Below are 15,190 nucleotides of genomic sequence, written 5' to 3'. Positions count from 1 at the left end.
ATGAACTATACAGCAGAAGATCTGAATGCCGATGTTACAAAAACTCTCTATTTTAACATTGGAATACTTCTTCTGTATCTTTTTCTAGGATTATTTGGAAATTCAATTGTGTTGTATATTTACACACGTAAAATGAAACGAACTGACGAAAAGTATTTTATCCCAATTTTAGCCATTGCCGATATTTTCGCATGTCTTGCTGGCGTTATACTTGGCGTAGCTTCGAATTTTCACAGGGCCTACTATACTTTGGATACGTTTTGTAAAGTAGGATATTTTCTTACTTGGTCGACCACCTCTGTGTCTGGGATTATCATTCTACTTATTGCCATTAATCGCCATCTTATGATTTGCCGTCCTACTGGTCCACAACTTACTATTACTAGGAAAAGAAGAGCTCTGATTGTGGTAATGATATTTTCAATCATGACCTCAGCACCAATGCTTTACATCTTAGAAGAAAGGCGTTATCCTTTTGTGTACAAAGGAGAACTGATAAATACTACTTTGTGTACCTTGCGCTTTACCGATGGAACTCTGCAAAAATTACAAATTGGTTATTTTGCTTTTGAAATTTTTCTGTCTTTGCTGAATATGATTATTACATGTGCATTATATATACCAGTCAGTGTAAAAATATATCGAAAATTTAGAAAGGCAGGTCTCAAAGCCAAAATGGCAAATCAAAAATCTGACGTTTCGACAGTTCAAGACAATGCGCATAAAACTGAGAATCCGGGAAAACTACACGTAAAAATGAGTGAAATGGAAGAGTCGGCATTTTCAACAAGAGTATCAACAGTTTTGAGTTCAACAGACAACGGTGTACATTGGGGACGATGCAAGTCAAATTCGAAAGAGGATTCTAAACGAAATGTTAGAGACACGTCGATAAACAGGAAGAAAAAGGCGAGGCATAAACAAGCGAGAAACAATTTTACAGTGATGTTTGCAACCACCCTCATCTTCTATATTTTAGCATACCTCAATATGCTTGTCCTGATGATGCTTCCAGGGAGTACCATGGCGGAATTCCGGTTCTCCAAGAGCTCACTAGTGGGTAAATTACTTGCCTTTCTACAAAGGGCATTCTGTTTGAATTCATTGTTAACGCTTTTATTTATAGTTACTTTGATTTATCTTTCAGAAATGAAGTCAATAAGATTTTATGCTGTTTTATTTGTTTCTAAATGTTTACCTAAGAATATTTTTTACGTCTTTTATGCAGCCTGCATAATTTTTTTCTTTATTTTGATGATTAAGTTAAAAAAAAGGCTATGCCAATGATATGATAGTGATGTGTTAGCTACAATATGAAAGAAAGGCTATAGTTTTGGAATAAACTAAATCTTTTATAAATATATTTTTTATGAATTTAGAGATGTAATGCACAAAAGGAAAAAGAAATGTGAATACATTATTTTATTTTTATGACTGTACTCTAAATACAGCACTGATCCTTTCATTTTTTTAACAGTAAAGGTTATAAAGAAACAAGTTTGTAATGATTTAGAAAAACGTGGAAAATGTCACTGCGGTAATTCTAGGAACAATGATACAATTAGCCTTATGTTATCTAGAAGGTAATCAACTTGATCTTAAATCAATTTTACAACCGAAAAGTTTAAACATTGTACTTTAAAATGATGATTCTTTTCAACGTAGTTACAATTGTTTTTGTTAATCTGTTAACTGTTTGTTATCTCCATATATTCCATTAACTTTTTTTCAGTATATACCTAGGAATATTTCTTGTTCGCCTCACCAATTAGTATTTTTATGTTGTTTTGATCTTCTAACAATTATCCCCTCTGCATTATGCCTAAATGTAATGTGGGATTCAATTATTTTTTAGCTTCATTTCTTCTCAAAGTAGCTTTTCACAGATATAAGAAAAAATTTCTTCTAACCTTAATGCTGCATACATCGCCGGAAACAAATGCTTTTGGCATTTTTGGAGTCGTATCGTTTCGTACGACGGTTCGAAGGTTAAGGGGCAGTTTGATCCTATCTTTCGTGAATGTGTCAGATTGAAGTGTCTGTACATCTGATTAAAAATCAAAATATACAATATTGTATAAGATCAAGATGATTACTTCCTCATACTGACAACAAGAGATCAATTAGCTAAAATACACACCTGAGTCACACTGGTCCTGCTAATCTAAAGAATGGTAATTTGTAAAAGTTTATATCCTGAAAAATTAAAGTCCCATATTGTGGCCCCAGCCAATTTTCAATGGATCATGTTAGAACTAAAATCCACATAACATTGAGATATTTCAATATCAGTATGACTAATGTACCCTTCTGGAAAAGATTTTTAATGGTTTTCTGTATACATGCATTGGGTAAGATTTGATCTCCAACTTCAGCCCAATCCTAACTCAAGGGAAAAAAATTTGAAAAGAAGAGACTTGTATCTATACAGCTTGAGATTGCGATTTTTCTGGGACTGCTGTATTTGTTTGTGTTATATTTTTGTTTATATTTCCGTTCAAAGCTTGGTCATCCTTTGTGGCCCTACAATACCCCATTGGCATTGATTTAAACAAACCCAAATCTGCACTACTTGAGAATGCTCGCTTATTACTACGATAATTCATGGCCTTGCTGTTCATGAGAAGATTTGAAATAGTTCTTGCTCTATATATTCCCAAATTAACTTTTTGATCCCTTATTGTGGCTCCACCCTACTCCTTAGTTAAGTGCTGAATTGAATCACATGAATGAACCTTAATTAATAGCATATCTTTTGTATTACTTTTGAACTGAACGTCATAATGCATCAAACATAATTAAAATCATAATGCATCAAACATTATTATTTGGGAAATTGAAGTACTGTAAGATAAAAAAAATTGATTGTCTCATCTGACAATGTTATAAATGATGAGTTTTGTGTTAGAAAGTAAAAAGTTTAGTTTTAATGTATCTAGATAAATATGCTGTTGATCCAATAGTTTTTTAAGGTTTGTGTATTTGATCTTGTTTTATTATAAGGCGACGATGGGTCGCTCTAGAAATTACACTAAGAAAAGTAACTCTTTATATACTTAAGTTTGATGAGACTTCATTCGAATTATTCATAAATACTTGTATAGTATCCATGGTCTCAGTAAATAAGCAAGAATCGATCAATTATTGGAGACTTTAAGATGTTTTTATGTAAAATAAATCAAATTCATTTTTATAGACTGTTAACTGAAATATAGTGCTACATTTCCACTTGGTCATTAAATTTATGGGTTTTAAATATTTTCTCCTAATGTAGTCATTTAATTTGATGAAAGTAATCAACGATCATTGTATATAGAGTTGAATTGTCCAACAGTGATGCGCATTGAAGTGGTAAATTCTTCGTTTGAATGGAACGTTCAGGTCCCTCTTTATGGAATGTCAATTGTTACGAAATAACACGCCCATTTCTCTAGATTCGTGAAAGCAATATTCGTCGCAATGCTTTAAGACACACCACTCTCTGAGACTGGAAAATCATGTTTTGTCGAAATTGTGTTTCTGTGAAGTTTGGAAAGAAAGTTAAAGCCCCCGCTTCTGTACATGTAAAACTTTGTATATAATTACAAGTATGTGCTTGTCATTTCTATTGAAGTTAAGGTTAAGGTGTTAACCGGTGTATGTAAACTGTCAATCTGATTGGTTATTCTATTTATAGAATACCTGTTCTACCGGTATTCGAATGAAGCATTTGAGAACATTTACGACAATTGGGGGCTTTATCTCAGTGCAGACTGGCGTTTCCCCGCCCACTTGTTCCTACATTAGACGGCTTTCTCCTTTATGAAGAAATGGGAGTGTCATCATGTAACAACAAACGTTCAAAAGAAAGGTAAAACGTTTTATTCAAATGGAAACTTTTATTAGTTCGATGCGCTTCATTGTTTGTAGATAAGTTTAGTTGCTCTTTATTTTGGAAACAGGGTGTTTTGTTCAATATTATAATGAAGTGAGCAAAAAGAATGCTTCAACTCTTTATACTATATGTATATTATTTCAATATTCCATTCATTATATCTGCGATTCGCTTTGTAGATGTGATGGCCCTATTGCTTCATTAAGTAAAATCATGAGGACAAATATACTGTACTTTCACTTGTATGTAGCCTAAAGATGAAGATAAGATTTAGACCTTAAAAATGAAACAATTGACCTGAATTTTCGAAATGTTTAAGGTATGTAATGCGTGAAACTAGTTATATCAAGGAAGCATATTTTAGATAAGTACTCATAAAACATGACTCAAAATCGCAAAGAAAATGGGTGGGGGGCATTTTATTGAGCCACGGTACAATTAAGTTGATCTTTTTGCACTTAAATTATAACTCTTTGGTTAATCATTTAATCTTTATCATATTTTATCAGATGTAATTATGGCAATAAATCTAATCTTATTTTACGTAAAATAGATTGAATAATATTTATCATTGAACAAATCATACAAATTAATCCGCATACATTATTGTGTGTCCTTTTTGCACTTAAACAGTATCATTTTTGGGGTATAAAAAATCTAAATAGGCAATGAAATATATGGAGATAACGAACAGTATTCAAAGCTCAAAAGTCCATTAACAATACAAAATAGGAGCAGAGCAAACACGGACCTCTAAATATCAGAGGTGGGATCAGGTGCCATGGAGGAGTGAGCATCCCATGCCGACCGGTCACACCCGCCGTGTGCTCCTTGTCATGATCGGGAAATAACGGAAAAATCCGTCGACAATTCAGTGTGTAAATAATGGCCTAACAATTAGTATGAAAAACGTCAGTCAGCATTTGACTCAATGATAAATTGTATTTGCTGACAAGGTCATTGTATCGACCATAGAACTTACGAAATGATGACTTTAAACGAGACTGCTGATATTCTTGTTTCATCAACTTGTTTGTCAATAAATTACCTCGTTTTAGAAATCGTTCATACGTAGAGCATGCTCTTGCGTATCGAATCAACTGAGAGATATATACCCCGTATGCAGGTGATGAAGGTATATTGCTGCATACGTAAGGGAAGTTGAGGATTGAAAAGTTAAAGTCATCACGTTTATCAGAAAGCTTGGTTGTAAGATTACCATTAACGTCTTTTTCAAGTAAAATATCCAAATATGAAACAGATGTGTCAGACTCTGTGGTATCTTTTATCTCAAGCTCACCAGGATATATCGTATCGACATAAGAATGGAAATAGCCATTGTTAATTGACAATACATCGTCGATATATCTAAATGTCGAGTTGAAGGCCACAGCAAGTGTTTTCTTCTTTTCACGTACAAGATTTTGGACAAATTCTGCTTCATATGAATACAAAAAAAGGTCTGCTAATAACGGGGCGCAATTGGTACCCATGGGAATTCCAATAGATTATTGGAAGACCTGGTCTCCAAAAACCACATAGATATTGTCAATCAGAAACTCAAGCATGTTATAAAAATATTTCTTGCATAAAAATTTTTTATGAGTTAAGTGCTGATGGGTTTGAAGTATAGTTTTGTTTAGAATAACGATGTATAAATTTTGAGATATTGGTCAAAATGTGCGATTTTCAGGCAAAAAACGATGTTAATTTTATCTTTACCTCTTTGATATATTTTCATTTCTTTGCAAAGTCTCTTGAGTGAATGTGTATTTTTTTTTTTTTAAAATAAATAAATTGAGACCTATATTTTCTATTCCTAGCATAACAGAAAATATTCTTTAAGTAAAGATAAACAAGGGGTAAATATCCAAGATATTAAATTTAACAAATGTGTAGATGTAATGAATTTTCTTCTAAATATCCTTCCACCACAAGAAATAGGTCTTCACAAATCTTGCTTCTTTATGAATTTGCAGGTTTTCAATTGAATGTTGAATAAATTACTTTGTTTAATTTAAATACATTATTAAAATTGAATTGTAATAAATAGTTTTAAATTTAAAGGTTCTGACTGAACTTTTCTAAAAAGCTGACAAGTGAGTTACCTTAAAAGAAGTTTTAGTAAGGAATTTCCTATTCATAATTGAAAAACAATCGTCAATTATTATTATTATTGTTTAACGCCGAGTCGGCAATATTTCACCCATATTTCGATGGATTTCGATTCGTAAAGAGCTATGATGAGAAATAAGTCAACAATATAAATAGTTGTTATAACATGTTTCTTTGATAACATTTTCAAAGGATAATTTTATAGAGGACTATCAATATTTTAAAGGGTACCTATCTTCAACACATGTAATGCGTTCTGGGGGAGAGAAATATTGACTGTGTTATCTTTATCCTTCTCGAAATGCTCGTAACATATTAAAATCAAACTGGATTAACTGGTATAGAAAATTTAAAAAAAAGATGCGTTGTACTTGAATTATACTGTGTCTTACATATGTACCCTTTTCTTAAGAAAGAGATTTCTGCAGTTATCAACTCATATAAAAATGGAAGACTATAGTTGACAGAAATGTGTTTTTCAAGGATACAGATCTGCATTTAATGCAATTTGCGACGGTCTACTGTCTATGAATCCGTCTCCGTAACAATCACCCGTTATCATATGGTATATAAATAATACGAAATCCTATTTTCGACATATCCGAAATTTTTTTTGAATTCTTTGAATTCGATATTTCTAATTGTCAAAATTCGAATTCATATCGTAATAACAATTCAAGAATTTGTTTTATAAAATTTAATCTGTTATATCAAATGTTTTGAATTCGTTATGACGAAGTTGATGTGTTTTACATGTAGCATATTTGATGAATTCGTAATAAAAAATTCTTAAATTAATTATATAACGAGACGAATTCTCAATTTCGTTATAAGGAATTGTCAAAGAATGATTACACTTAGTGTGTAAAATGTGGCCTCCTGTAAATTGCGCAAAAATAAAGTAAAGAAAATAGCCAAATGAGATTAATAATGCTCTTCTTCTATGTTTAAATCGCAACTTTGCAAAATTACAGGAATTAAAAGTCAGTAAAATTACAGAATGAAGCTGTGTTTTGTATGAAGGGTCACTAAAATTCACGAATCTTCGTTGATATTCAAAGTTAAAACAATGCTGTGACGTCATGCCTTTGTTTTTGCAGTCTAAAAATTTACCTGTAGCCGTCCGATAATAATAATTACCAGTCCAATGATATATTATCGGACGGCAGTGATAACAAAATCGGACAGTAGTTAAAAACAACAACTAGAGTGAAAACAAGGTTTAATATGCCCAGAAATTAAAAAAAAAGTTAGGGAGAACAAATTCAGGGAAAGCGAACGCGAGGAAATTAAGTTGTTAAAAATAGCGAATCCAAGAAAAAGAAACTGGAGTTTTAACCTTCCTCAAAAGTAACACTTTCCATTCGGTTTTTTGCAAAGCGTTTTCGATACAGCACTGTGAATACGCCAATTTAAATCCATTTTCTGATAAAGAACCAGTCTGCGAATCTCTTTTTTTAACGAGGTTTGTTCGCCAATGACCGCAGTTTTAAAACCCAAGATTTTCATTATATCATCCAATCAAATTTTTAGATAAAAATCCGCATTTTTACTTTAAATGAATTTTGAAGATATCATCCAACACTGTATCAATGTCAAACGCACTTAATAAAAAAAATATTCCGAATCATAAAAAAAAAATTCTTCATCACCTGACCATTGTCCATAGTTCCTGCTAAGCAAAACGACTGCCATTGAATGAATGAATGAATGAAACAAAAGAGTTCACTCACTGGTTTTCCTGTCTACAGAAAAAAAACTTTCTCTTTTCTTTTGTCTACTTATTAGATGGTTTCAGGTAGAAAACTATTGATGCCTGAACTCCTATTGTGTTATTATCGGACTCCTCCAGGTAACTTTTGGACATTTAAATAGCAATGTTTTAAGTAAGATATATGCTTCATACAATTCTATATGTAAAATTATCAGACTGTTTTCGGCCCTAACGGGCCTCATAATAGTTTTACATATAGAACAGTATTCGGCATATATTCATTACTTAATCCGATTTTTAAAGCCGTAATACATGGTGAGCGCATTGTTGCCCAAATTTCTCGAAAGGATAGAAGGTGTATAACTGTTGAAATTCAACATATTCAAGGGAGAATTTTGGACAAGGCTGGGCTCGGGGTAAATCTTTTGAAAAAGGTACAAAACACTGGCCGTTTTCTTCACTGTACACGGTTATTTACATGTCAATGACCTCATTGCGACCTGTTTAATATTCCAATTTATCATGTGATTTGTAGACTCGGGTAACTTTGTGAATATTGAAAAATCAATAAACACGTGGCTTTAGATCCCATTAGCATTTTGTCCAAAGCTACCGACTCAGACCGTTACATTTGCAATTGATCAGCATCGAATTATTTGTTTATCTTCCAAGTATTGTTATTACTGCGAAACATTGCTAAAAAAATTCATTATTTTGTATGTAAATGTAACATTTTTTAATATTTCCAAACCGGTATTTTTCTGTAATTTTGCTTTTTTCCTCTGTAATTTTGCTTATTTTTCTCTGTATTAGTGTTTTTTTCTTCTTTCCCCCCTTTTTTACCTTGACCTTTATGTTCGAAGAAGGCTTAAACCTGTCAGGCTGAGCTTTCTGCTAAATCCCATTCACCTCTGTGAATAAAATATTCTTTAAATTAAAACATACATCCATATTCAAAAGAGTTCAGTGTATACTTTTCAAAGGAATTCTTTCGGTGTATATAAAGGTTATCCCTTGGTAAAACCGATGATGATAATGGCATACGATGTATATATTGTTCAGATACTAGGTCCATATTAGGCAGACGGAAAAAATAATGATTTACCCATTCTTATCAAATATTTTATAGATGAGTAATGGAAACAAACAATGTATGGACTAATGCTGTGTGCTAATTATTATGTTTATTGCCGACTTTGTAGCATTTCGGTATGCTTATTGAACTACGTACAGTATATTATCGTTAATTGAAAACAATATATAAATCTACATGTATTTTTTAACCCTAGTAAACAGTACTTCGGTATACTAATTTAAATTTCTTACGGTATTGCAAACTAAATAAAAACAATTTAGCAAATCTAAATTATACTATTTCGCCCCCCCCCCTTTTTGTGTTTAATTTTAAATTAAATCTATAATTAATAATCGCACATACACCCTCCCAAATGTGCATTTAATTAATCAAATGTGCATTTAATTAATTTAATGTTTTCACAACCCCCCTTTTTTCTTATTTAATTTTATGTTAAATCTATAATTTATGTTCAACAATTATTGAAGAAATACAACCCCCCCCCTTTTTTTCTGTTACTATTTGCAATTTTATCTCATCTTTGTTTTCTCTATATATTAAGTTGACATTGTACTCCATGTATGGTCGGCCACCAAAAAATGATTGCCTCAGTCTTTTGACTGGGTAACACGGTGGTTACTTATTTATTTATCATTTATTTATTTTTAAAAAATAATAAGTAGATGTACTACGTATGTCTACACGATCATACAGAGGCCTGTTCACGAGAACAGAGATTTTGAGGCCGGAAGCACAAGGTGAAAAATAAGAATAATAAAAATTCTTAGCACCAATGAATGATAAATCATAGTTAGATTTATCTAAATATTTATACACATAGAGGGCAAAATGTAATGATATTTTAGTTTTAGACCGTGGATTTAGGGGCTCTCTTAGGGACTCAAAGGGTTTCAAAGACATGGTTCACATCTTAGCAATAGAATCATTCCTAAAAAAATATTCTTTACTGTAAACGTATCACTACATAGGGTAGAAGTACCTACTGTAGGTGGCGAAACACTAGGAAGCTTACTGGGTCACTGGCCTTCTTCTAAATAAAAAAAAATTGAAAAACAAACAAACAAGCACACGCACAACTACAAAAACTGTCTTAGTGATTTAATGTCACTAAAGCATCGCAAAAAATGTTTTGTTTTGTTATTCTTTACACAGCTACATGTTATTACTTAAGTACGGAGAGAGAGAGAGGGAGTTTCATAATATACAATTCGATATGTCACAATCTCATTGAAAACAGTTGTATTTCTTTTTTATTTCTTATCGAAATAATAAGTGAATGTTTACATCTACAAGTAATCATTTAGTTTTGAATTTCCACGTATAGACTACTTGTGATCGCATCCCTATTTTAAAAATATCGAAAATGCATTGTACTATTTTTGGAACAAAATATACTCGTTTTTTAAATCTTTTTTGGTTAGGCTGCTAGCTTTTGCTTAAATACTATAAGACTTAAGTGTCTACACAAACCCACCAAATTGGTTTATATTTAAAATAAAATTCTGGATTTAGAGAAGGGAGTACCTCTCAAAGATTCTCCACCACTAAACTGACAATAGCCAGATTCCCCGTCTTCGATCGATATTTTTGCATGTTTAGCTGGAATAATTCTTGGAATTGGTTGAATTTCTACAGAGCTAATTACGTGTTGGATACATTCTGTAAAGTCGGATATTTTTTCACCTGGACAATGACTTCCATTTCTGGATTTTTTATCCTCTTAATCGCCCTTAATCGTCATTTAAGAATTTGTCGTCCCACGGGTCTCCAACTTAACACGGTAAGAAAGAGAAGAGCCATGGTCATCATGTCATCTATTTCTTTTGTAACCTCGCTTCCGATGCTGTATTTTCTAGGAAGCCGTGATTTCCCATTTGTGTACAAAGGACAACTAATAACCACTACAATATGTACCTTTCGCTTTAGTAATAGTGCAATGAAGCAGTGACAAAATGCTTATTTTGCTTTTGAGATTTTTCTTGCTTCACTGAACATGATAGTGACATGTGGATTGTGCATCCCAGTCGGTGTCATTATATATCGCAGGTTCAAAGTAATACAGCAAAACATGAACGGTTCAACCAACGTTTCATCCATTTCTGAAGGTGTGCCTGTATCCATTGCAAAACGAAGAATATACATAAGTACGCCAGAACACGAGTTATCAGTGATTTCAAATACAGCTGTACTTCCGAAGTGATGAGCCAAAATGAAATGTGCTCAAAATGTACAACAAGCACAAAACCATCAGGAATAGACTACAAACAAAAAGGTATCATCTCTAAAACGCAGGACAATTTAAAAAGAAGAAGGCAAGTTAGGCATAACTTTACACTTATGTTCGCTACAATTATCCTAATTTACGTGTTAGCTTATTTGCCAACACTTGTGTTGTTTATGTTACCTGGAGAGGACCCATCCACGTTTTGGTTTACCAGAGGGGCTGTGGAATTGAACGTCCTTGTGTTTCTTCGGAGGGCCTTTCTTCTAAATAATATTTTAAACCCTTTTATATACACTTATTTTGACTTATCTTTTCGGTGTGAACTTAATAACATTTTATATTTCTGTAGAAAAAAAGCACTGATGATATCCATTTTCAATTGTTTGAAAATAATTACAGTTTTTTATTTTGCAAGTAGGAAAAGTTATAATTGTAATTTGTTTAATTTTTTTAATGAATCTAACATTGTCTGATATTTTGTGTTGTTATTTTTGTTTAATCCTAAAAATAAAAATCATTTTAAAAAAGCAGTTAATCCGTATTTAAGTTCCTGACATGTCCTTCATTCAGAGTGCAAGCAGAGTACTTCCTCCCATAAAACACTACTGCTTAGAATCCTTACTATTTGTACCAAACTTGTAACATTTCTTATAAAAACTTTAAAAAAACAAAATTAGTCTTAAGGTGTATATTGATGTCTTGAAGTCAATTTCCATGAGTTAATGTAGTACAAGCATATTGTAATAATTCAATTTCACATAGTATCATGAAGAGTTTAAGTACTTTTTTATTCATGAAACATAATACAGTGGAAATGATAAAATCGTACAAATTAACATGCATGTTGTAAAGATTTTTAGTTTAATTACGAAAAGATCTAAACTTTTGAATAAAATATAGAGTACATATTGAATGAGTAATTTCAGAGACGATCTGAATTTCAATTTCAACTGTTATAAACACTGAGTCGTGAATATTTGTAAACAAACAGTACGATTTCAGGTGCAGTTACTTCAAGTCAAAAACTTTGATTTCCGGTATGCGGTAAGGCTATGAATCCGCTTCCGTAAAGTAATCCGCAAATTCGTTCGTAAACAACTTGGTACTCCCTGAATGCATTACATTAAATATGATTGATAAATTAAGTAATTTTAAATATAAATATATCTATATTATTCGTAGTCATAATGTGTCTAATTTTTGTAATCTTTTTAAATAAAGATAGTTTTTAATTTAAATTCACATATTTTTAAAAACCAATTTATTCCTAAACAAAAAAAAAATTGCTGTATTATAAATAAATCACGTTATGGTTAAATAGCTTATCAGTTAGGAAAACGTAGGAGAGTTAAGGGGATTTCTTGCGTAGATTGAAATTTGAGATGCTTTATATTTTCCTCAGTCTTTATGTCTTTTCCGCATGTTTATTCCTTTGTTTTGTTTGTTTATTTTTTAACGTCCCTCTCGAAATTTTTTCACTCATATGGAGACGCCACCACTTGCCAATGGAGAGCTACAAATGTTGACCTATACTCGGCACTCAGGGCCATTGAGCAGTGAGGAATCTTTTTCGTGCTAGCACCTACTGCGACACGGGACCTCGGTTCATACGGTCTCATCCGAAGGACTGGTCTCCACGTCCCACATTGGGATTCGAACCCGCGACCTAAGGATCAACTCCTTACTCCGCGACTCTAGAGCGAACGCTCTAACCACTGCGCCACGCGCGCGACCATGTTCATTCATAGATTTAAATTGGATACTGGTAAATTTTATCTGAAAAAATGTTATGAAGAAACGAAGAACAACAAAACGTACTCTTTAATTCATCATATTAAAATGTTTTGAGAGAGAGAGGATAAGCAAGATATCATCTTGAAATATACCAATAAATTTCATACACCGTAAAACTGGCACTTGTATCACCAACAAATTTTAAACAATTTTAAGCATAAAATGCATTCGCTAAAAAAGTATAAAAATCAACAACAAATAAAAGTCAATATTTTTTGTTTAAATATTTTTTCTCTGATGAAGAATGTCTTTTATTTATAATCATTTTTGTTTGCATTAGTCTTCGTGTATAATGCCTGTGACCATCTACTTTTTTCATTCGAAACAAATTGTTTTCAATGCGAGAAGTAAAAAAAACTATGATTTAATTTTAAAAATGTTAATCCATGGTCAAATATAATTTTTGTTTGAAATTTTCTCAATTACATTAGAATATCCTTATACGTTAAGGTTTTATTTTTTTTAGCAATAAAGTGAATTCGCAAAATCTAGAAGCGTAAGAATTAATGTACAATCAACAATCACGTATTTCATTTTGACCTGAAGTTGCAAAAAGTATTCTGCATAAGGTTTTCCAGATTTTTGGTATGTCTTAAAAATACAATGGAAGGGACAAACTTCATGGATATCACAGCTCATTTAATTGATATGTTTTTCCCCACGCACGATATCTCCCATTATTTAGCAATATTTCCACTATGCTTTTAAATAGGCTGCAATACTTATTATTATACAGTCATTAAAGACTTCTAAAAATGACCACAATAGTAGTTTAAATATATTAATACATACTTGAGCAATGCAGTGTCAGGTGTAAAATATCGGTATAAATTAATTTTAATTGATGTTTCATTCGATGCATTAGAATAAGTTGTTTTTCGTCCTTATGTATCGAAATTTATATTACAGAAAGTACACTAGTTTCCTTGTTTACTAAATATACGGATATTATTTGCCTTTTCTCTTTAGAAAATCCTTTCACATATACGACGATGTCACGTTTACATTAGAGTTTCTGTTTACAACCCGGTCAAAATTTGAACTTCCCGGTCACAAGTTGATGACTTTTGATCCGTTTTCAATTTCAAATGATATCTTTCTTCAGCTCAGGCTTTAAATGTACTAAATCACTGATAAAGAAGAAAATTGATTGAATATTTTGCTTTTCTTAAAAGATCAATCATGAACTATACAGCAGAAGATCTGAATGCCGATGTTACAAAAACTCTCTATTTTAACACTGGAATACTACTTTTGTATCTTTTTCTAGGATTATTTGGAAATTCAATTGTTGTGTATATTTACATACGTAGGATGAAACGAACTGACGAAAAGTATTTTATCCCAATTTTAGCCATTGCCGATATTTTCGCTTGTCTTGCTGGCGTTATACTTGGCGTTGTTTCGAATTTTCACAGGGCCTACTATACTTTGGATACCTTTTGTAAAGTAGGATATTTTCTTACTTGGTCGACCACCTCTGTGTCTGGGATTATCATTCTACTTATTGCTCTAAATCGCCATCTTATGATTTGCCGTCCTACTAGTCCACAACTTACTATTACTAGGAAAAGAAGAGCTCTGATTGTGGTGATGATATTTTCAATAGTGACGTCAGCACCTATGCTTTACTTCTTGGGAGAAAGGCATTATCCTTTTATGTACAAAGGAGAACTGATAAATACTACTTTGTGTACCTTGCGCTTTACAGATGGAACTCTGCATAAATTACAAATTGGTTATTTTGCTTTTGAAATTTTTTTGGCTTTGCTGAATATGATTATAACATGTGTATTGTATATACCAGTCGGTGTAAAAATATATCGAAGATTTAGGAAGGGAGGTCTCAAAGCCAAAATGGCAAAACAAAAACCTGACATTTCGAAAGCTCAAGACAATGCACCTCAAACCGAGGGTCCGGGGAAACTACACGTAGAAATGACTGGAATTGAAGAGTCGGCATTTTCAACAACCGTGTCAACAGTCTTGAGTTCAACAGAAGACGATGTATATTGCGGACGATGCAAGTCAAATTCTAAAGAGGATTCTAAACGGGATGTTAGAGACACGTCGATAAACAGGAAGAAAAAGGCGAGGAATAAACAAGCGAGAAACAACTTTACAGTGATGTTTGCCACCATCATCATCTTCTATATTTTAGCATACCTCCCTACTCTTGTCCTGATGATGCTTCCAGGGAGTAACCCGGCAGAATTCTGGTTCTCCAAGAGCCCACTAATGCTTAATTTTCTTGTCTTTCTACAAAGGGCGTTCTTGTTGAATAACATTGTTAACGCTTTTATTTATAGTTACTTTGATTTGTCTTTCAGAAAAGAAGTCAAAAAGATTTTATGCTGTTTTATTTGTTTCTAA

The 15,190-nt window shown here is 32.3% G+C and overlaps 2 protein-coding genes and 1 pseudogene across 2 annotated transcripts; all 3 read left to right on the top strand.

Annotated features, from left to right (window-relative positions):
* Nucleotides 1–1,412, top strand: LOC133185056 (G-protein coupled receptor 83-like). Its single transcript, XM_061320117.1, has 2 exons — nt 1–1,125; nt 1,380–1,412. Exons 1-2 carry the CDS (start codon nt 1–3, stop codon nt 1,410–1,412), a joined length of 1,158 nt encoding a protein of 385 aa, XP_061176101.1.
* Nucleotides 1,413–4,184: 2,772 nt separating this feature from the next.
* On the top strand, nt 4,185–10,999 carry LOC133185055 (uncharacterized; annotated as a pseudogene).
* A 3,000-nt stretch (nt 11,000–13,999) lies between these two features.
* Nucleotides 14,000–15,190, top strand: LOC133185998 (G-protein coupled receptor 83-like). Its single transcript, XM_061321280.1, has one exon. The coding sequence runs from the start codon at nt 14,000–14,002 to the stop codon at nt 15,188–15,190; it is 1,191 nt and encodes a 396-aa protein (XP_061177264.1).

This window comes from Saccostrea echinata, unplaced genomic scaffold (genome assembly GCF_033153115.1).
Source record: "Saccostrea echinata isolate AGI-Se365-2 ecotype Australia unplaced genomic scaffold, CSIRO_AGI_Sech_v1 ptg000012l, whole genome shotgun sequence".
In the NCBI taxonomy this organism is placed as follows: Eukaryota; Metazoa; Mollusca; class Bivalvia; order Ostreida; family Ostreidae; genus Saccostrea; species Saccostrea echinata.
This window is presented reverse-complemented; position numbering and strand designations above follow the sequence as displayed.